Source organism: Schistocerca cancellata, chromosome 4 (assembly GCF_023864275.1).
Source record: "Schistocerca cancellata isolate TAMUIC-IGC-003103 chromosome 4, iqSchCanc2.1, whole genome shotgun sequence".
Classification (NCBI taxonomy): Eukaryota; Metazoa; Arthropoda; class Insecta; order Orthoptera; family Acrididae; genus Schistocerca; species Schistocerca cancellata.
Window position 1 is genome coordinate 27,946,115 of NC_064629.1, and position 24,311 is coordinate 27,970,425.

The window sequence follows — 24,311 nt, forward strand, 5'->3', positions numbered from 1 at the left end:
TCTGGAAAGTATCCAGGGAAGTGCAGTACAATCAAGGACATGGAAAAACTCCAACATTATCACTCTGTTGAATAACTACCATTCTGTGAAGAAATTTTGAAGTAGCCTTTAAAGAACAGCAGCTAAGACAATGAGTGAAAGTACTGTAAAATAGTGATTATTGTTGTAGAATTCTGCATTAGTATTGTGATATGCAGAGCTGTACATGTAACACTGTAATCAGTCGAGATAATGTTAATGTGACTAAAAAGGAGAGTGTATTTTCAGTATCTTCTACAAGAATTTTTTAATGGCCCCAGTTTCCAGCTTTTAATAATTAATTACATTACCAAAGCAAAACATCAGAAATTCAATCTCATCTGACAATCACATTTGTATCACATAACATAAAACATAACAGTGCCAATAGAGATGACCATATAAAGTCATTATGCAATTTAAACAGTTTTTCTCAGTTTCCCACAACTGTTTGTCAGTTAACTTCAGTTCCTTCAAAAACACACAATTCAAATATAATATTTCCCTCAAATTTTTATTAATTCTTTAATAGCTACTTCCCATTAAACAAGTTCGGGCACATATATAGCTCTAATAAGCACCCTAACTGGATAACTAATGGCATTAGGAAATCATGTAGGAGGAAATGGGAGCTACATCATAATATGTAGGGCAGTTAGAGACCAATAATAGAATTTTACTACAGACAATATAGCAAAGTGCTGAAGAATATTATCCAACTGGCTAAAATGATGCATTACACCAAGAGAATAGGAAGCTCTTAGAACAAAATTAAAACTATACGTTAAGTTGTGAAAGAAATATCAGGACAGAATGTGGGTGTTCAACATCTTACAGTACTCTTGTGTGTGGATGAAAACATTGCTGTTTCCCCAGAGTTGTGCAAAATATTTAATAATCACTTCTTGTAACAGTTGGCAGGTTAAATCAAAATTTTATTGGTGCAAGTAAATTTTCAGAATTCTTGAAAGTTGGTGTTCTGAGATAACACCATCACATTCAACTACAGGAAACAAGCAAAGATTAATTTGAATCAATTATTACATCACTGAAGACTTCAGTGGGTACAATAAAATTTCAAGTAGCTTTATGCTGCTATCTTCACTGTAAGTATGATCAGTAGTTGCTCTTGCACTGAACCACGCAAGCTCGTTTACTTACTTTCACTTCATTATCTATAAGGTGTTGAATTTTGGGACAGCGCTGTGCACTCACCAAGCAAATTCTTAACCCAGAGACAGGTGACCTGACTGATCCGTGTGTCACTTCGCAAATTAAATTTATGCCATTGTTGAGATGTCTCAGAATTCTACCTATGCTGTCCTTGTACACATATTCCATCAGGAAATTTGTTGCTGACAATATCCACTCACTCAGAAGAAACTGCAACATTCACTCAGTGAATGCAAGATGGAAAAGTGATACACTTGGATAACAATTCCTTAAGCATTATACAGAAAGGTGTGCACTAATCAGCAGATTTCATTTTCAATAGGTTTCAAACAGAACTGAAAAAAGTTGGGTTTGGGTACTTGGGGTTTATCACTCAACTTGAAAGGTTTCTATTCTCAGTATGTATTGGAGTCCCTCACAGCAGCTGAGAACTTTTCTCTGTAATACACTATTTTTTATTCATACACACTTTTTTCACATTTTATTAATTCTTTGGTTTATAAATTTTCAAATCAGTGTTCTGTAAACTATGTACTAATTCTAATGATCAAATTGCTTTCACTGACATGGTCCCATGTAAACCGATAAATACACAAAATGAATAATAGTGTGTGTGTGTGTGTGTGTGTGTGTGTGTGTGTGTGTGTGCGTGTGCGTGTGCGTGTGCGTGTGCGTGTGCGTGTGCGTGTGCGCGCGCGCGCGCGTTACATTTACCATCTGCATCCTTGATTTATTACATACATGGCAGTCCCTGGTTAATTATTATTATTATTTCACATGTAATCTAACTATAAAACCTTTGAGATAGTCCATATATTATATGTACATAAACAACAATTTCAAACTAATTTCGATTCGTTTTTGTTGGAGTAGCTTTGAATATGGTAAGATGTTCAAAAGACAAATCTTATAGAAAAATAAAAACTTTTATTTATAAATTGTACAAATTTTTTCTTTGTACAACCATATACATACAAAAATATGCAGAAGAACCCTGAGATTATACAAATTGATTTATTACAATTTAAAGCATTTTAAAAACATTTCTTCAGTAAAAATTAACATTTTAATGTCAAAATGTCAAGGAATGTAGTAATATAAAATGGTGATCCTTTAACGCACTGGACATTGGATGATATTTTATGTCACCACAAAGCAGCATAAATGCTGCTAATGTCAATAGTATTTAATTTCACAGTAATTTAATATTTTTTTGTAAACATCATATTTTGCTCATATCGTTCATATGCTTATGAATAATGCTTTATTTTTATTACCATAAGTAAAAACACGTTTTGGTTTCTGCAGCCTTTCTATTTTAGTCCAGTCACTAATTTCAGTTATTCCCCACAACTATTCAACTTAATATTTTAAACTGGTCTACAGGATATTCAGATTTATACTTCTTCAAATGCTCTTCCATCATTTTCATCTGTTTCCTGAAATAAATAATCAGTTATGTATAAAGAATAGATTTGTACATTACACCCGAAATATAATAATTTTGCGTAGTTGTAGATTGAGTAATATCTACATATTCAAAAAAATCAAACAATTCAAACAACACAACACGTAACAACTTTAAATTTTGTGTAAATCTTTATGTTAATCTAAATTCCGTCTTTGTGGTTTCATTACTACTGAGAACATTCAGGTTTCAGTTGTGCTAATTAATCTCTTCACAACTGTGTCACAAACCAATGGCAATGACTGATTACGCTTTTCTTATTTCAGCCACTTAAATCAATAAAACATTTGTCATATCAAACCTACATATTCCGCAGGTATGTGACCCACATGTCCAGTCACAGAACAATGTCTTGTATGAGGAGAGAACCAAACAAATTATTTAAACAGCAATGCTTCCTTTACAGTAAAAATAATGAATGTACTGCCTAAGCTATAGCTGTCCTATTCAAAACTTAATGTTTTTCAAACATTATTTCATTTAACTATCCTACTTTAACAAGACAAGATAAAACTGAAGTTGAAAATATATACAGAATTTTCCACAGTAGGTCATTACTGAAGGAGCATTTGGGGCAAAATGTTTCATTTAAATCTAGAAATATAAAAGTAAATCATCTTGTGGTATGATCTTTACCTCCTGTTCACAAATGCTGAAAGCATTCAAATGTCAATCCAGTATGAGAATCATCTGTCATTTTCTTTTCATTGTTGTAGTGTGTCCATAGCAAAAACCTGGCAAAAGGGATTAGCAGAGTGTCAGGAAAATGTCAGCTTCTGTAGTAAATCCTTTCCATCAAACTCATTAGGCACAGACCACTTGCTTAGCTGGAGAGCAATGAGGGGAATGAAATGACTGTGGCCTGTTCACGAAACAATCGCTCAATTAACCTGAAGCAAATAAGGCAAACCATGGAAAAACCAAACTGGAAAGATCAAGAGGAATTTGGATTTCACTTTTGAATAGTAGAAGTCCAACATTTCAACCAATGTATTCACTTCATTTGGCCTCTCTAATGGGGGAGAGATGATGATGCAGATGAGCAATGAAACACTGAAGTTCACGAAGTACACCCTTTCATGTGACTTGTAAAATTACATGATTGTACTCACACCATAGATAAATTGAAGCTTCATGGGATTGTTGGTATAGCAAACTAATGGACGATGACATACCCAACCAAGGAATGTAAAAAGCTGTACTTACAAGGAGAGGTTCTCAGTGGTGGGATCAACTTTTTGAAATCATCTGTATAGTGAGGTAGGTTAAAGTCTCAGGGAGCACACCCAGCAGCCATTCACCTTGGTGGATCCTCATTTCTGAGTAATCAAAAAAAATTATTTTGAATTTCGCATGATGTTCTACAGCTAAGGAAAATTTATATGTAGCAAACTGGTCCTCCCCCCCCCCCCCCCCCCCCCCCGCCCCTCCACCCAATGCAAAAGATTGTCAGTTCAAAATGCATTGAGTGCTTTCTAAATTTTTATTTTTAGAACTTTATTGAAATGATTTTGGCCATTATTTTTATTTTGTTAATTTGGTTAAATGTAATTATTTTATTTCTATAGCTCTGTCACACCAATTTTAATTACTGTATTAACTTTTTCAATTGCTCTAATTTTTATTCATAACTTTTTTCCCTCTTGGACTCTCTGTTCATGTAATTCTGACTATTTTTATGTATTAGTGTCGACTTAATTTCTATTTTATCACCCTATATTTTTGTCAATTCATTTCTTTCCATTCCTCACTTTGCTTGAATTTCATTTTGTTTATAATCCCTTCTTTCAATTGAATCTTCATCTGCATCACTTTATTCATAGTGCAATAAAAATTTATGTTTTTAATGTTCGTTTGATGATTACCATCCACAAAAATTACATATTGTAAGGAAAAATATATTTTTGAGACCACTGCAGAGTCAATATAAATAGATTATTTTGTCTCTGTTTTTGAATAATAAATCAGCAGTTTCAAATGTTTAAATATTACGATAGGTAAATACAAAAGAATTAAATTCGCATGAACAAAGATTCGAAGTGGAAAAGGAATGATAGGGACAAAAAATGAGAGCAACTAAAAAAGCTAACATGGTTATTAAAATGAAGTGACAAAGGAACAGAAGTACAAAATTACATCTGATTCAATTTAATGAACAAGAATAATGACCAAAGTCAGTATGATAAAGATTTAAAAATAAACCTGATGAACTTCAAACTGACAATCTTTTGCATGGGAGGCCAGAAACTTAACCATTATGCTGTGCAACCAATCTGATAAGTATAACCTTTTCACAGCTGTGGAACATCACACAAAATTTCAAATTTTTTTTTCCAATTACTCACAAATGAGGGGACCACCAAGATGAATGGCTTCAGGGTGTGATATATAGGACCTTAACCTACATCACCATATAGCACATTTTAAAAAGTCGGTACCACTGCTGAGGACCTGTCCTTGTTAGTAATTCAACCAATCTAGTCCAGGAACATTATTCTGCCTCAGGAGAAGTCATGTATAGGGTTCCATCTAATATACAACAAGCAGAATTATTTCTTTTAGCAGATGACACTAGTCTTCTAATCAATCCAGTCCATGGATGCATATGGACATAGAAGAAATGGTAAACAATTTTCTTAAAAGTATCATTGACTGGTTTTCTGTGAATGGTCTCACCTTCAATTTTAAAAGTATGCAACATACTCAGTTTTGTACAGTTAGGTGTGCTAAACCAATGACAAGTGTAACACATGACTAGGAAATAATAAACGGGGTGGAAACTAAAATTCTTAGGTGTCCATATTGATGAGAATTTAAACTGGAAAAAGCACATTTTGGAACTCCTAACATAACTTAGTTCATCCACATTTGCACTTAAAATCATTGCACATCTTAGGGAGGAACAAATCAGTAAGTTGACATATTTTGCATATTTACATTCAGTAATGTCATATAGAACAATGCTTTTGGGAAACTCATCTTTAAGAAAGAAAGTCTTCATTGCTCAAAAATGTGCTGTAAGGATGTGGTGCACAACTATGATCATGTTAAGAAGTTGGGCATTCTGACTACTTCGCTGTATATTTATTCCCCCATGAAGTTTGTTGTAAATAATCCACTGCAGTTCAAAGAGAACAATGATGTGCATAACTATAATATCAGAAGGAAAAACGATATTCATTACTCTACACTAAGGTGCACAAAAAGGGGTGCACAATGCTGGAACAAAATTTTTGGGTAATTTACCCGAGGATATAAACTGTCTGACAGATAGCAAAATGAAATTTGGAAACAAACTAAAAAAGTTTCTCTTTGACAACTTTTCCTATTCCTAGAAGAATTGCTATTACAATAATGGGTAAAAGGTGATGGGTAGGAATTCCTAATCAACTCTCTCTCTCTCTCTCTCTCTCTCTCTCTCTCTCTCTCTCTCTCTCTCTCTCTCTGTGTGTGTGTGTGTGTGTGTGTGTGTGTGTGTGTGTGTGTGTGTGGGCGCGCGCGCGCGCATCTGAATTCATAAATGTTCAGCATGTAGCCATATTTAAAAATTAATTTGCAATGTGTAAGTAAAATGATTCATACCACATCATTATGATTTATTGTGCAAATGATCCATGGAACATTAAACAAACTAACCACTTAGTGTTTAGATCATGGACTCTGGAACTAATCTCATAGATAAAGAAGCAAATGAAATTTAGTGAGTTCACTGTTTTAAACACATCCTTACCACAACAGAAGGTACATACCTTTTCAGTTTCATTTCCTTTATTTCTTTTTTCTCAAAATAGTATTAGTCCTTACCATTTGCAGACTGCATGAATGTCTGAATAACAGAGGCATGCCTGCAGCAATGTTCAGGTTAATTCTTTCCAATGGGCAAAACTTACATAATGTCTTAAGGTTCTTGACATCTAAATTTTAGAAAAGTGGGGAAGATTTCTGTTCACCAGAAAGTGTGCATAAAATTTGGAAGAAAATAGAGCTATGCACATCCAGGTTGCTCTGAACTCTTAAAGTACTTAGTCTTTTCAAGATACTGTTGTCTTTAGTGCTTTCTTTACTTATTCCCAATGCTTGCCATACCTGAAGTATTTCCCTCATATTACAGTATGAGACAATGCCAGTGGTAGGGAAATTTGTTTTGTAACCCTTCAGTAACAAGTCTTTTTTCTTTAACAAAAAACTCTTCTTCTTACACTGTATTGCTGGGTAAGATGCTGCCATCTCCACAAGACCACCACCAATTTAATATCATCTGAGAGGTATCAGACTTCCACACAGTTTTTCTAACCCATTGCTTATATAGAAACTACATGGTCTCTCTCTCTCTCTCTCTCTCTCTCTCTCTCTCTCTCTCCCCAACCCCCCCCCCCCACCCCCCCTCCCCCTCTCTCATATAAGAAAGATTTATTATATTATTCTGGATTTAAAGTTGTTAAACAGAGAATCAGACAAGATATACGAATACACAAAAAATATAAAGTAAAACATTTGATACATTCTAAATACATTTATGGAATGAAACCATTTCTGATACATCATAAAATTCTTGTGTGTATTGCTGGAGGTATTTTTTTACTAAATGTATATACGAATGATGACACATGATAATTTTGCATCTGTGAAATAGCTAATACAGTGTATGGTCACCATGAATTGCCAAGATTGCTTTGCAACTGTGGTGTAATTGATTTTGTTGAATTCAGGAAAATTTATAACAGACAATTTAGCAGCCTACAATAACATTAATCTCCAGCACTGAAACATTTGTTGAAGGTAATGATCTATCTGCAACCTGCCTTCAAAATGAAACCCAGCTACTTTCAAAATGGTTAAAGTCAAGGAAGTATCCTAATCACAGAATTTGAACAAGCCATTTTACTCTTAGAAATACATCCAGTTAACTGAATTCTATACGGAATAGTGCTGTCATTCACAAAAACCTTCATCAGCACATGGTAATACTTTGAAGCCATTAAAGAATCATTTATAATGACACAGATGTCTTTACATATACCACAGTTGATTTCATCCACATCATCAGCCCAGCATTATGCACAAATGTGGAGTTGTTTCCTTGGCTATGCTCTCTCCAAATATAGACAAACTGGTTGTCAAATCTGTCACTCAACTCTGCCTGACCAGGAAATAAAACATTTCTCATCCAGAATGTTCCTCAGCCCATCTTTTTTGGACACCAGATCTGATACTGGTATTGTTAACTCTCATAGTGGACCTCTGGGCAGACAGGCTACCATCAACAGCAAATGAAGGCTGACAGCTTGGATTGTTATGTAATATCTTATTGCTGTTTGTAAGGCTCACTACATATTGTACCCCATATTTTTGTGTCCTCTGTGGAAGAGTTAATCATCATCTCTACCAACAATTACATATACAACATTTCCAAGCTCTCCTTTTATTAAGTGAGTCCACATTAGTGAAATTCTACATTAGCACACTCAAGTGGCCAGTTCCATCCTACCAACTGAGTGCTAATCCACAAATTCTGGTAAATTACATGGTTGTGACCACCTTTAACAACTCACGTTAACAATGCCACACTTTTCACTCCTGAACTTTTTGCGACACAACATTCTTCATAGAATGTAACATAGTATCAATTTTGAACTTGTGCTCTGTTAATGGCACGGATCTAATCAAAAGTGCTACACGTAGGTCCTTCTACTGAGCAACATTTGTAGTGCTAAGTGTACTACCAGCATTGCCAAGAGCTTTATTTTTCAGCTCAGAAACAGCCATACATGTTTGTACATGATCTTGTGGAAACAGAACTACAAGATACTACATCTATTCTGAATCAGTACTAGTCTGGCCCCAAAAGGAAAAATTATCTTCACCTGCCAAATTTATAGGCATATGTCTGTGACATCAGTCTGCTGTAGAATTTTGGCACATTTTTTACACTAGTGTATTATGAAATTTCTGGACACTGAAAATCTCCTCTATAGGAACCAACACGGGTCCCAAAAACAATGATTATGTGAAATCCAACTCGTTCTTTCTGTCCACAGCACCCAGAAGTAATAGATACATGCACCCAGGTACATGCCGTGTTCGACTTCCAGAAGACATTCAATACAGTCTCACACTGCCGTCTAATGAAAAAATATGAGCGTACAGAATATCAGACCAACTGTGTGATTGGATTGACAAAGTGTCTTGCAAACAGAACACAGCACATCATCCTGAATGGAGAGAGTCTTCTGATGTACAGTGAAGACCCTTTATTAAAATAAGCAAGCAAATAATCCTAATAAAAATATGTCTGGCAACCAATGGCTTTGCTGATATGGCATATGCACAACTGCAGTCATGGTAATGCTACAACACTTAATGTCTAAAGCAATGTTTATATCCCAGCTTATGGTGGAAGGGTGAATATGTGGTGCACGCATGATGGTGTACCGGCACACTTTTATGTGGCTGTTCAGGAATATGTAGCATTTATCTTCGAGATGAAATGTATTGGTCAGGGCTCACCAATACTGTGGTCTCCCAGGACCCCCAACTTGAACTTGCTGGATTTTGTTTTTAGTGGGGGATATTTAAAACCTTTGTGTACTCCAGCCTTGTTTATATGTCAGTGAACTTTGAGAACACATTGTGGATGGTCACCAAAAGATTTGAAACACAGCTGTAGTTTCTGAATGAGCACAGGAACCAATAAGGTGCAGTGCTGAAGCCTCCCTTCACATGAATGGTAGCCATGTGGAACACTTGTAATGCATTTTTCCTCATGTGCCTATATGCAGTTTGGATCCTTGGGGACTGTGTTATAATGTGTTTATGTACTCAGACACAACACACTGAATCAGGGAAAGTGTTGGTTTCCGGACCTATGTTTATTAGGTTTATTTGCTTGTTTAATTCTCCTCTACCCACCCGTTTCTTTTGTACTTAGAATATTCAAACGTCTTGTGTGTGTGTGTGTGTGTGTGTGTGTGTGTGTGTGTGTGTGTGTGTGTTTTATTTATTGCCTGGTTAGTATCAGGTGCATGCCCATCTCTGGTGGCATCTGCATTACAGAACACAGAATAGCTTTCAAAATATATTTATCTCTAGTATATAGTGTTTCATATTGCTATAAATGACTGGTACCTTTTCATATAATTTGATTTTCCCTGTTTATTGGTTTCTTGGCACATGCTAAAGACATTTGCCATTAGCAGTCAAACAATTATCTAACAGTTTTAATCAGCATATTAATGTAGGATATTATTTACTTGTCAATGGCAACATGCTTGACATCAAAAGATATTAAGCTGTTTACTTCATTGAGCATATAATTTCATTTCTAACTTGAATTACGTTAACAGAATTTCTAATCACAGGAACGTATTTCAGCACTAAAGATTTAAAAGAACATTGGTTTATTTTCAATGATTTATTTTTGGTTTTTATGTCAGCCTGTTCATTCAAAATAATGTAGATATGTATAATGAAATATGTGAAAATTTCTATTTCTTCTAAAATATTCAGTAGGCTACCTTTTTCAGTAGTGTGTAGGATTGACATGCATTGTATTATGTGACTGGCTGTTTGTTTTTGTTCCTCCAGGCATGCACTAAATAAAGCTAGGTTTATGCCAGTGAGATGTTCTCTGAATCTTGTTTTGAAATTTTTTCCAGTCTGTGCTATGTATATTTTCTCACAGCTATCGCATTTTAACTTACAAACACCTGCACAGGTAAATTTACAAATTTGTGGTCGTAACAGGTAGTGTGTTCTGTAGTTATTCTCAAGTTGGTTTTTTCAAATACAAGTTTGATTTTGCGTCAAAAACTCCATTTTTAAAACATGAATTCCAGCATATCATGTAAGTATGACAACCTTACCATTATAAAGTACGTTTCAAAGTAGTACTCTCTCTCTCTCTCTCTCTCTCTCTCTCTCTCTCTCTCTCTCTCTCTGTGTGTGTGTGTGTGTGTGTGTGTGTGTGTGTGTGTGTGTGTGTGTGTGTGTGTGTGTGTGTGTTATTTTTTAATGGTGTTTCAATGGATGGTTAACATGTTTATCTGCTGAGATATTGAAGAAACTATTATATCTGTCCTGTGGAAATACCTAATTTTTTAATGGCATTTGCCAGAGCAAGTACACGAAAGAACAGCGAAATTGCACCTGCAGATATTTATTGCAGATATTTATTTCACATCTGTGAAATTACTGGTTTATTAAAAAAAAATTGTGAGTACAGACATGCCATTGTCTTACCACCTTCTATCAGCTACAAATTTATTTTGCGGTAAGTCCCAAAAAGAAATGTTAAATTAACAGTGTTCTTCATCTCGTTCATTTATGTTCTCCGTTTCATTTCGGCAACATTCTGTGTCAATTGCAACTGATGAAATATAAAGGGCAAATTAAGAAAAATCAAACAAAGATGAAAAATTAATACTACAATAAATTTAATGGAGTCTAAAGGATAATCCAGAGTGCCGTGGTGTAAGGTACTGGAAATTTGAGAGCAACACAATTATTGTCAGATCTAAGGTGAAGAAAAGAAGAAACAAGCCAGGAAGAAGTTGACAGATAAAAAAGTATGAGATATAATGAAATGAAGATCACATACATGTCTCGTGCTAGAATGAGGAGAGAGATAACAATAATGGCAAAAATACAATGACAACAAAACTCTAAGGACACAGTCAAATAGAAAAAAGTATTTAAATATTTCATAATCTGTACAGCTCCTTGCTGCTAACAGCATGTACAGCTGCTAAGAAATTTAATAGTTTATAATCCCAAAAATCAAAAACTTACGTCAGATGTTCAGGCATTTCACTGTAAACATCACTGAACATTTCTTTCCAGTTGGGCTTTGGTAATTTTTCTGCTCTTGCAAAGGCTGACAAAACCTATAAACAAAAATAATTATAACATGAGTAATAAACATTATTAATTTGCTCGATTGTATCTGCTTGCCATTTCTGCATCTCACTTGTAAAAGTATAACTGAAGATGGGATGATTCTGCTAAGATGGGAAGTCTGACTACTGGCCATTAAAATTGCTACACCACGAAGATGACGTGCTACAGATGCGAAATTTAACCGACAGGAAGAAGATGCTGTGATATACAGGAAGAAGATGCTGTGATATGCAAATGATTAGCTCTTCAGAGCATTCACACAAGGTTGGCGCCGGTGGCGACACCTACAACACGCTGACATGAGGAAAGTTTCCAACCGATTTCTCATACACAAACAGCAGTTGACCAGTGTTGTCTGGTGAAACGTTGTTGTGATGCCTCGTGTAAGGAGGAGAAATGCGTACCACCACGTTTCTGACTTTGATAAAGGTCGGATTGTAGCCTATAGCGATTGCAGTTTATTGTATTGTGACATTTCTGCTCGCGTTGGTTGAGATCCAATGACTGTTAGCAGAACATGGAATAAGTGGGTTCAGGAGGGTAATACGGAAAGCCGCACTGGATCCCAATGGCCTCGTATCACTAGTAGTCGAGATGACAGACATCTTATCTGCATGGCTGTAACGGATCGTGCAGCCACGTCTCGATCCGAGTCAACAAATGGGGACGTTTGCAAGACAACAACTATCTGCACGAACAGTTCGACGACATTTGCAGGAGCATGGACTATCAGCTCAGAGACCATGGCTGCGGTTACCCTTGACGCATCAGCTGCGGTTAAAATCAAAGAGTGAAAGTCTATGCGCACATCCCCTGGATGGCAACAAACTTCCTTTAGAAATTTAATGATAGAAGGAGAAGGAATGTTACAAACCGTAAGTCAGTGCTCAGTAGAACATCCTAACAGTAGTAAACATGGAAAACTTCTCTGGTGTTCTGTAAAATATTATTTATTTGGAATCAGATTTCTTCTTCTTAGGCCACTGTCAGGTTATGAGTTGACACACGATGATGGCCTAAGAAGCTGAAAGCCAGTTCGATACTGAATAAATGACATTTTGCAGAACATCAGGAAAATAGTTTCTGTTTAATACTGAATATTGCAAAGTTAATGTGTTTTGTCACCTTTAAGGATTCTGTCTGCAGTTTACTAGACTGGTTATCAATACCACCATTAATCTAAACTAATATTACTAAAATGTCAATCAAATTTAAGTGCTGTTGTATAGGTTCACTGTTTCAAAAATTATATCAACTTCTCTAGATCAAGGTTTAGTTAAACTGGAGCATATGATTGCTATTGTATTCAGTCTGCTGAAAATCTTTTTATTTACGTTACATACAATTAACACTAGGCCAAAAAGCCATAGTCATGGCAACAGAGTACATATCACAGTGTGACCGAAGAAACAAGTAAAAAGAAATGCTGGATCTCAAACCATGAACTGTTTCATCAAAGGCTGGAAAAAACAGGAAGGAAGATAAGGGTTTAACAGCCCTAGATCTAAGAGGGGAAGGAGGGGGGAGGGGGGTGGGACGGCAAACCAGGGTATATGCCCCAGGCAGCAATTTGAGAGGGTACCAAATTCGTACATTTGAAGAAAAAAAAAACTTGTTTCACAAAGCACTTAGCATCCAGCACACATTGTTCTATTGACTATTCATCTGATTTTGACCTGTATACCATTTGGTTTTTGAACACATCGTAAGTTGATTTCTAAACTTATTCTAAGTTGATTTTTGAATAAGTGCATAGTGTAATTGATGTCTCTGCCAGGGGAATCCCCATCAAATCTAGAGAAAAAATCTTCCTGCAGACAAAAGGGGTTGTGACCACACGAGCTGAGCCGAATGGTACCCAAGAAAATGAAATTTTGTTGAAGCTTTTGCCAGAATGCGAAACTACTAAATAGGCTAAAATAAAAAGTGCGAGTTAGATAATATAAAAGACATATATTATACATATACACATATGACAATGATTTTGTATGTAAAACCAATTCGTCAGTGTTAAGATGTATTTATTTATATTTTCAGGTAGTAAAGAGCAAATGATACGCGCACCAAGAACACAGCTTTCTGGAGCTCAAAACAGAAAAAGAGCTAACGAGAAAATTGAAGTAGTAAATAAATTGGGTTCTAAGATGATAAGATGGCATCATGAAGCAGGTGCATCATTAAGCTCCACTGATACTTCCAATATGTCCTGTGATTTCAGGTATTTCAGATAATTCTTGTAATCTGGAAATCAAGATAATTCGATTGATCAGTCGAAGCTTCAAGTCTCAGAGGATGGCAAACAGTCTTCATTGTCAGTATTATCTCGGCAGGAAGATGACACTGAGGGACCCAGGTACATGGCCAGACCACAAAAAAAATTACAGATCAACAAAGGTCATTCTTCAGCAAACAAGCTGAGTTACTACATGATAAAACATCAAAATAAGAGAGTTCAGGTCCACTGCATGCAACCATAGGCATCTGGCACATCACATGTGGCTCAGAACAACACATCATGTGTGGCTCAGAACAATGGCAAATAAGGAAGCCAGTCTTGTTTATTCAAAAACAAAAAATGCTATTTACTGTGCTGTATGCAAGCTGTATGCCATCACTTCTACATCAGCCTTGATTACGAGGGTCTCATTAATTGGAGAAAGGTTTCACAAAGATTATCTGCATCACAAAAACATAAAAAATGTTTTATCAAATGGAAAACCAACGTGCAGCAAATGAAATCATGTCAAGGCTTCGATTGCGATGCTGAGCAATTAATTCACTCTGTGAGGAAGAAATGGCGACATATTCAATGTGTAGTAATGGACATTGCCATGTATCTTGCCACAAAGTGTCTTTCTTTTCGAAGTTCTAAAAAAACACTGAGTGAGTTTACTGAAAATTTTCCTCAACCTAGTCAAGGAAATTTTTCTAAGTTGATAAATCTGCTTGCCAAATACGATCATACTCTCAAGTACCAGTTAGATCATGTAAAAAAAGGACAGGTATCCTATTTGTCAAAGACAATAAAAAATAGAGTAATTGACATAATGATAAAGTTTAAAATACCATTTTCAATGGGATCAAGGAGACCAATTACTTCTTCATGTTCAACAGCACTTCAGATGTGCATCACACAGAACAAATGAGCCAGGTGGTTTTTCATAGAAAAATAACAGAAACTGGATGTGTAATAAAAGAAAGTTTTATTAATTTTATAGGTGACAGAAAGACTGGAGAATATATCACACAGTGAATTCTTGAAAAACTAGAAGCTGATGGTTTGGATGTGCAAAAATGTCATGGGAAATCTTATAACAAGAGATCTAATAGGGCAAGCATATATAAGGAAATCCAGTCCAGAGTTATGGAAATGAACGAGCTGACAAGGTTTGTACCATGTCTAGCACACACTTTAAATCTTGTAGGCATGCATTCAATGTTATCATGTCCAGAAACAGTTAGCCTGTTTGGGCTTGTACAAAAACTGTTTCTTTCTTTGTTCTGTCCACCATGTGATGGTAAATACTGCAAAAGTGTATGAAAACCAACTTAAAAGGAAGTACTTTAAATTTATCCTAAACTTAGCAATTTGGGCTAACGTTCTTCGAGAGATTAATTGAGTGAATGTCAAAATATAGAAAGAGGACATTATCATTTTGTGTTCTGTGGTGCTAATGCAAGATCTTTTTAAGACCTTGCAAGAAATGAGAGAAAAACCAATAGAACAATGGATCAAAAAAGTTGGAAATTGAGCCAATCCTCAAAAGCGAATAAAGGCAAGATGACGAAATCTGCAAGATCAAACCAAAGACACTAAACCCAAATGAAGTATTCTCCACAGATATACAAGTAATATATGACAAAATTTGAACATACATTGAAACAGGGGTATAGTGTGCAAAGATACTACATGAAAATTTTTTCTTTCTCAGTGGCCACGCATTTTTACATATGTCAACAGGATTTGCAGAAAAATGGAGTTGATCTGACATGAAAATATTCAAAAGATTTGAATGCAGTTGATTTTTGCCAGAAATTCACAGTATTGAAAAAGCAAGTAACCAAAATTAATGACAAATCAAGTGCATTCCACCTGTTACATCATCTGTGCATGTATGACTTGCAAGATGCATTTTCGAATGTTAGTATAGCTTTAACGATGTACTGCACATTACCGATAGTATCTGTATGATGTGAGCAAAGCTTCAACAAACTGAAAATAATTAAAAGCTATCTGTGTTCAACAATGAGTCAGGAATGTCTATCTGGCCTTGTGATCCTAGGCACTGAAAATAAAACTTCCTATGAGACAAACTTTGATGAGCAATAGATTCTTTCACAGAAAGGAAAGCAAGCCATGTAAAGCTGTAGCAAGATTAGAGAGGGGGGGGGGGGGGGGGAAATGCTGGAATCTAAGGACTGAAGAAATGTGCACTTGTCTTGCTTGTCTGTTTTCTTTACTGATTGTATGTTAATTCTATTTAATTTTATGTTACACAAAAGAGAAAGTTATGAGCTAATTGGTAATAGAGAGTGCAGATTTACTGAATGGATCTTATTTTCCAAGTCACAAAAACATCCCATCAAGTATATAACTAAGTTTTTTAAAACAAATTATTCCTAACACTCAAAAGAGAGCAGGCACCAATATCAAGTTTTTGCCCCATTCGGAAAAACCATAGATTCGGGGCTAGGGTTTACGGCCCCATCGACGACAAGGTCATCAGAGATAGAGGACAGGCTCTGATTGCTTCAAGAATGGGGAAGGAAATTGGCAATGAGCTTTTGAAGGAACCATCCCAGCATTTGCCTGGAAAATTTTAGGGAAAACATGAAAAACCTAAATCTAGATGGCCAGATGTGGATTTGAAATTTGAACCATTGTCCTCTTGAATTCAAGTCGTGTGTGTGTGTGTGTGTGTGTGTGTGTGTGTGTGTGTGTGTGTGTGTGTGTACCATAGAAAGGAAGAATGGGACAAGGAAATACATAATGTTTGCCTCTTGGAAAGCATGAAGTGGGCACTCAGATTAATCTGACCTCAAGGATGGACTTTCTTATGTCTTCACACCATTACATACTGTGGAGATCACTCAATTTTAACCCATGACACAGGCATACAAGCTAGTAATTGGTAACTGCACAATGGCTGCACTCTTCCCCTTGCTAAACAAATTCTAGTGAAGAAAATTTCTTTTATCACAAGGATTACATACAGTTTTCTCTGGTTCACGTGTAAAGAGTTTTTCTACTATATTTGAGGTGCATCAAGACTCCAAAACAACAAACATCAATAAAAATCATTGGAAAATAATATTACTAAATATACCTCCTTCTTAATATCAGCTGTCAATTTATTTTCCTCTTCAACACTCCAGATTCCTTTTGATACCATATAATTATGAAGCCGAGAAATTGGATAATCTGTTTCATTCCATTTCTGTGCCTCTTCAACTGAGCGATATGCACTGCTGTCATCAGATGTGCTATGGTGCCCAACTCTATAATAAAAAAAGAAAACCTGTCATTAATTAAATTAAGGAAGAGAATAAAAAGAAAGTACACACAATTCATAATGCATCAAAGTGTTTTCTCGTGAAAACCTGTACTTCTGAGGCTTCAGTGGCTGCATGTTTCAGTTATGTACATGTTAGCTCTGATAAAGAACTTTTTCTGAGAGATAATCAACCTTCTGTTCATGTTCCTGTCCAATGTTCAATGCCTCTTCTGTTTCATGAGTAGCAATCTACCCTTACACATTATATTCCAGACTTGATTTTTCATTGATACAAAATATATGTAAAAATGACAAAGGCAATTAACAGTGCTGAAGAAAGATCTCTCAGACAGCTGCAAAAGTATCTAGATGAAAACTAAATGCAAAACAGCAAAAGTAAAAACAATATAAATACAGCTGTGGAGAAATTGCTGAGAGAGAGCAAGAGAAATTGATTAACAAAGTGAACAGACAAGACTGGTAGTAATGATTCATCATACCTCATTCGATAGTGACTGGAAATACTAGAACACAAGTAATATTGAAGATTTGAGCAAGATGTATTCTTAAGCGCTAGTAGCTAACCAAGCCAACAAATTACACCAGATATGAAGAATAAGATAGTAAACTGTAGCCAGAGAATAAGATTCGCATCTCTGACAACACTAACAATTTATGGAAAAAAGAAAATAAAGAAAGTTAAGAGAAGGAATAAAATATATACTCCAGCAGTGCAAATATTTTTAAAATATGAACTCTCAACATTTGATGAAAAGTAGTGTTGTGAACATCAAATAGTTTCTTCAGTAAGTTACATGTAGCAAGACGGCATCTAGATAATAATTCAGTGACACAGTGCTCTTTAGAAAGCGTAGGATAACTGACAGATCATGCTGGAAGCAGAAAAAAATCATTGTAAAAGTGGTTCAGTATGTTACATGTAACTTTTGGGTGCATGAGACGCGTACACACCATGTCCAAAATATTGTTGGTTTTCAGAGATCATGATGCTTTGACTGTCTACATGAAGATAAGTCTTTCATGATACATCTTTTGAATTCACTGCAGATGTTTACTTGTTGAAAACTGTCATGGATGTTTTAAAATCCTAGTTATCACTGCTGAAAACAAGGAAATAACAATCCAAAATGACATTGATCATGTATTAGCACAAACACTTTAGCTTTTACAAAACAAATGCACAGGATCAAATGAACAAATCACAAAGGCCTGCAAAGAGACAAAATTACATTTCCTATAAACAAAGCTGTAGTGGCTGTTCAAACAGAACCAACTGAAAACTCTAAATTAAAGGATAAAAACCAATGGACAAAGATAATATACAATTAAAGCAAAAATAAGCTGCGTTAAATACTGACTTGTCAGTTTGCAGCTTTGTAGTTTGTGTAGAACTGGATCCAGACAGTCATGTGACCCTCATCATTGACCTAAGTTATGGCAGTGAAGAAGTGTGTATGTGCTAGTTGGATACATTAACTGGTGCAGTAAGATAGGTTGATGTGTAAATATGACAGAATGGTAGAAAGGAGCTATTGTGTTTGGATGTGCTCAAGGCAATACCATTAATGAAGTTATCCAATTTGTTGGTGTATCAGTGTGGACTTTCCAACATGTCTTCAAGGAATGGTGCGACATTCACAGCCATGTACCATGGAATAAGAATAGTGGTTGTGAAAAGATTGTAACCAACAGCAAGATGAGTATCACACCTTTCCACTGACAATCTGTTTCAGGCCCAACAGGAAGTGATTCTGGCAGTGAACACAGGCCATCTAAACCATTTCTCAAGTGGACATCATGAATGGAACTGCATGCAATGGATGTCGGGAGGTGGGTACCATACAGAAAGGCAGTTGCTCACAATGGCACATAAAGCTGCACTTTTCAATGGGCTGAACACCACATACACTGGACAGTATCTAACTAGAAGCATCTAATGTGATCCAATGAGTCACTATCTTGCCTCTTTTCAAATGATGTGAAGCATGGAGCATACCACTGGCCCAATTAGGTCTTTGACCAGCAGTGTGTGTTCGAGCCAGGAGTGGTTCTGTGATTATTTGGGCATTTTTCCATACCATGACGTGGGCACACTCATTTACATTATGGTGAATGAACCAGGATATTTATTTCAAAATTCTCAGTGACGAAGTGTTGCTATTTCTCCAACATTTTCATGATTTTGATAATGCTATGAGCACTCCTGTTTCCAAGATTACGATAGTTGTATTTACAGGGCTGCACGCCTAGGTTTCTGGCTTGACAAACATTCAGGCACCAAATTGCACCTCAACTGACCTGCCAAATCATCCAATCTTATTGCCACAGAAAATGTCTCTAACTATTTCGAAAAATGGGTGACACATACCAAACAATATCTGTGCAATTTGGCAGCTCTATGGCAGGCTCTTCTAATGTTGCTTCACTGGGCACGGGCAGCTGCAAGTGGGGAGGAGCAGTTAGTGTAGGCAACCTGCCAAACAGCCCGACTGCACTCATTCTGTGCATGCGTCACCTGCTTGGCCACCCCTGGCTGCCTCAGCTCAGCCAGTGGACTACAATCATGTACGCTCTGAGATTTCCTGCACATCAGTTGTTTGCTCAGCCTGTTCCACAGAAACTTATATCTATACATGGCATACGTGAAGAAACTTCTGGCCTCTCTTCCTCACCTAATTTAGGCCATTATCGACGCTAGAGGTGGTGGTACATGATATCAGCATGTTGCCTAGTGGGGGAAACTAAGTTATTGTCCAGTGTGCTTAGGTGGGACAGCAGTGTAATTAATAATGAAAAAGGCAAAACTCTCAGTATGGGTGGCACCATGTTAAAAGACATCAAAGTGTTAAAAAGTTGACATTATTAAATTAACAAACACAACTACTGAGACACAGGCACCCTCTTGTCCACCATCTACTCTCAAAATAATTATGTCAAAGAAGCAATAGGATGGCACATTGTTATGCTGAAAATGTGTGTTACCAGCAGAGTCCCACAGGTGAACAATCAGATGCACATGATCAAACAGTAGGTTCCTGTTTAGTCCAAAAGTGAGAGATGATGACAGACACGACAGACATACCAGGGGCCCCATTTCATTACATGGTGTAAACCTCCTCAGCATTACAGAACCTCTAGTATATGCATGACTGGTGCCCTATTGGCAAGTGGGATCCACCTCAAGTGATCATCAATGTAGAAGCAACAGATACATTTACTATCAAATGCTCAGAGAAACAAGGATGCATATTATCTATGGCACTGTTCGTCATAGTGCTTGACCCATTACTTAGCAAAATCTCCTCATCCTGCATGGGTTTGAGTGTGAGAAACTCGTGCACAGTTTGTAAAGCTAACACAGATGACCTAGGGATATTTATTATAGATGTCCAAGACATGGACAAGCTGAACAAAGATTTAAATCTATACAAAAGAGCATTGGCTGATATGAAAACTGTTCTCATACCCATACGGATGAACACAAGACAATTTCAACAGCCCTGGTACATAATAAAAGAGAAACAAACTCCACAGAGCAATTGTCTGAGCCAATATTCCACAAATGGCAGCTTATAACTTGCAAACAATACTAAAATCTTGCTTTATAGTCCAAATTATAAACCTGTGCAAAGAACTGGGTAGAGCTATAATAACTGATCTGCAGGGTACTGTGGCACGGAGTCATATTTAAGGTTGCGGACGCTATACATATTCTTAAACCAGAAGGATACTGCCTCAACATAATTGATTCTGTGCCAATGTGCACAGCTCTGCTGATGCACACAATATCCAAAATCACAGAAAACAACCTGGCCAATCTGACAGCAGTCTTCTTCAACAAATACAGGCCAGAATCTGAATGAGCACCAATGGACCACACAATTCCATTTACACTCAGCTTCGTGTGACAGTAGTACATGCAGAAGAGGTACACAATAGGAAGCATTCTCAAGTGCAGAGAGAAGACTGCAAAATATATGATGCATTCAGAGGCAATCCATGCAAGAACACCACTGAGTCAAAATTTCTGTAATACCGATGGAACATTGTATGGCTAAATGTTTGACCACTTTTCTTATCACAAGTTAGCACATGGTACAAGGTTGTTAACAGTACGATATCAACCAATGAAAAACTAGCAGGCATACACCTAAGCAGAACAGATGCCTGAGAAACGTGCAGTGAACCACTCTGGAGCACAGGATTGTATGTTGAATGGTCACAGACACAAAGAAAACTAATAAACTACTTTGTTTGATAAACTGAACCATGCTGAACCATTTCACCAAATCAACAATCACAGAGCCAGACACTAAGCCATTTCCTGCCTGCAGGAGATCCACCACATGGTTAGTTGACCACACAACACACTCCATCTATCACCAGTGACACAATGACAAATTGCAATTTCTAACTTATCTAGGGGGAGGGGGACCAACAAGAGAAAACAAAGAAAATAAGAAAATATGAAGAATCTTTTAATTACTGCTTTAGACTCACTCACTCTCTCTCCCTCTCTCTCTCTCTCTCTCTCTCTCTCTCTCTCTCTCTCTCTGTCTGTCTGTCTGTCTGTCTGTGTGTGTGTGTGTGTGTGTGGTGTGTGTGTGTGTGTGTGTCAGCAACCAGGCCAGTCAAGATGAAGCAAGAACCAGATGTGCTGTTAGTCCCGCCCAGTAACAGCCAGCCACAATGAACTGTATTGAGTGTCAACTCATTTTCTGTTTACAGTGATGAATTCACTATGTAAGTTCATATGAGAGTAATAAAAGTTAAGGTTTTTTTATAAGGATTTTCACAACTCACCAGCCCACATGGTCTTTCTTCATGCTTTGAGCATTTAATTGTGGTGTTCCTGTATCCATGCTAATCTCTGTGCACTGTCACATGAAATTAAATTAGCAGAGGTAAACACTTGAGACAGTGGCTTTTGTGCCACACAGTAAGGAGGTCACTGTCACTTGCTACAATTATACTCCCTAAATAAATGTTTTGTCCTGTTTCATATTATACACATACTGCGTATGCTGTAAGTACTTAAACTGCTAAATTCTTATTCATGTAATATTTCACTAAACTTTATTATTCACAAGTGAGTTTACAGGCAGCTGATGACAACTGTGTAAATATTTCATGATAGTTTTACAACACCTCTGAACCATATTCACATCAAACTTTTATCCCGCTAGTGATTGTTTCAAGATTGATATACACTCCTGGAAATGGAAAAAAGAACACATTGACACCGGTGTGTCAGACCCACCATACTTGCTCCGGACACTGCGAGAGGGCTGTACAAGCAATGATCACACGCACGGCACAGCGGACACACCAGGAACCGCGGTGTTGGCCGTCGAATGGCGCTAGCTGGGCAGCATTTGTGTACCGCCGCCGTCAGTGTCAGCCAGTTTGCTGTGGCATACGGAGCTCCATCGCAGTCTTTAACACTGGTAGCATGCCGCGACAGCGTGGACGTGAACCGTATGTGCAGTTGACGGACTTTGAGCGAGGGCGTATAGTGGGCATGCGGGAGGCCGGGTGGACGTACCGCCGAATTGCTCAACACGTGGGGCGTGAGGTCTCCACAGTACATCGATGTTGTCGCCAGTGGTCGGCGGAAGGGGCACGTGCCCGTCGACCTGGGACCGGACCGCAGCGACGCACGGATGCACCCCAAGACCGTAGGATCCTACGCAGTGCCGTAGGGGACCGCACCGCCACTTACCAGCAAATTAGGGACACTGTTGCTCCTGGGGTATCGGCGAGGACCATTCGCAACCGTCTCCATGAAGCTGGGCTACGGTCCCGCACACCGTTAGGCCGTCTTCCGCTCACGCCCCAACATCGTGCAGCCCGCCTCCAGTGGTGTCGCGACAGGCGTGAATGGAGGGACGAATGGAGACGTGTCGTCTTCAGCGATGAGAGTCGCTTCTGCCTTGGTGCCAATGATGGTCGTACGCGTGTTTGGCGCCGTGCAGGTGAGCGCCACAATCAGGACTGCATACGACCGAGGCACACAGGGCCAACACCCGGCATCATGGTGTGGGGAACGATCTCCTACACTGGCCGTACACCACTGGTGATCGTCGAAGGGACACTGAATAGTGCACGGTACATCCAAACCGTCATCGAACCCATCGTTCTGCCATTCCTAGACCGGCAAGGGAACTTGCTGTTCCAACAGGACAATGCACGTCCGCATGTATCCCTTGCCACCCAACGTGCTCTAGAAGGTGTAAGTCAACTACCCTGGCCAGCAAGATCTCCGGATCTGTCCCCCATTGAGCATGTTTGGGACTGGATGAAGCGTCGTCTCACGCGGTCTGCACGTCCAGCACCAACGCTGGTCCAACTGAGGTGCCAGGTGGAAATGGCATGGCAAGCCGTTCCACAGGACTACATCCAGCATCTCTACGATCGTCTCCATGGGAGAATAGCAGCCTGCATTGCTGCGAAAGCTGGATATACACTGTACTAGTGCCGACATGGTGCATGCTCTGTTGCCTGTGTCTATGTGCCTGTGGTTCTGTCAGTGTGATCATGTGATGTATCTGGAATGTGTCAATAAAGTTTCCCCTTCCTGGGACAATGAATTCACGGTGTTCTTATTTCAATTTCCAGGAGTGTATAATATTTGAAAGCTCTCTTTTTCAAACAAATGTTTTACTTTCTCTGGAAACTTAATATTTCAAAAGTTATTTGTATGCAAAATGTTTGTGTTCTGGAATATTCAAATTTTAAAATGTAATTCTTTGCAAAGTCCAGTGTTATAGCTTTGTGCTGTCAAATGGGGTAAAGTGGACCATTGGGGTGAAATTCATTGAAAAGTTCAAAAAGCGTTTTATGTTAGAAAAGAGAAACTCTTGACACCATTCATTCACTAAAGAAAGCACACCTCACACACACATGACCACAAACTCCAACCTGTTTATAGATAAACAAATAAAACTTTGCACATTCTTGGTGGAATCAAGGTGAAGTTGACCACCTTTTCTTGTTTGGTCCTTTTATGAACAAACATTCATGAATGCTGCAAGAATATGACCTAATGAACAAAGCAACAATGTAACACATTGGATGCAGCAGTAATTGCCTACAACAGTCTAGTGGTGGAGTGAAGAAGTCATTGTTGCAAGAGAAACTCTTTGTCTTTAAATATGTCTGCTTGTGTCTGGATATGTGTGGATGGATATGTGTGTGTGTGCGCGAGTGTATACCCGTCCTTTTTTTCCCCTAAGGTAAGT

The 24,311-nt window shown here is 37.7% G+C and overlaps 1 protein-coding gene across 1 annotated transcript in view; it reads right to left on the reverse strand.

Annotated features, from left to right (window-relative positions):
- Positions 1–2,154: 2,154 nt before the first annotated feature.
- The window catches only part of LOC126183737 (2-oxoisovalerate dehydrogenase subunit alpha, mitochondrial), a 174,339-nt gene continuing 152,182 nt past the window's right edge, over positions 2,155–24,311 (reverse strand). Inside the window, exons 7-9 of the mRNA XM_049925943.1 lie at positions 16,882–17,053; positions 11,447–11,541; positions 2,155–2,630 (exon numbers count right to left, since the gene is read on the reverse strand). Coding sequence (XP_049781900.1) covers positions 2,549–2,630; positions 11,447–11,541; positions 16,882–17,053 — 349 coding nt within the window. The 3' untranslated portion in view covers positions 2,155–2,548. The remainder of the gene's footprint in view (positions 2,631–11,446; positions 11,542–16,881; positions 17,054–24,311) is intronic.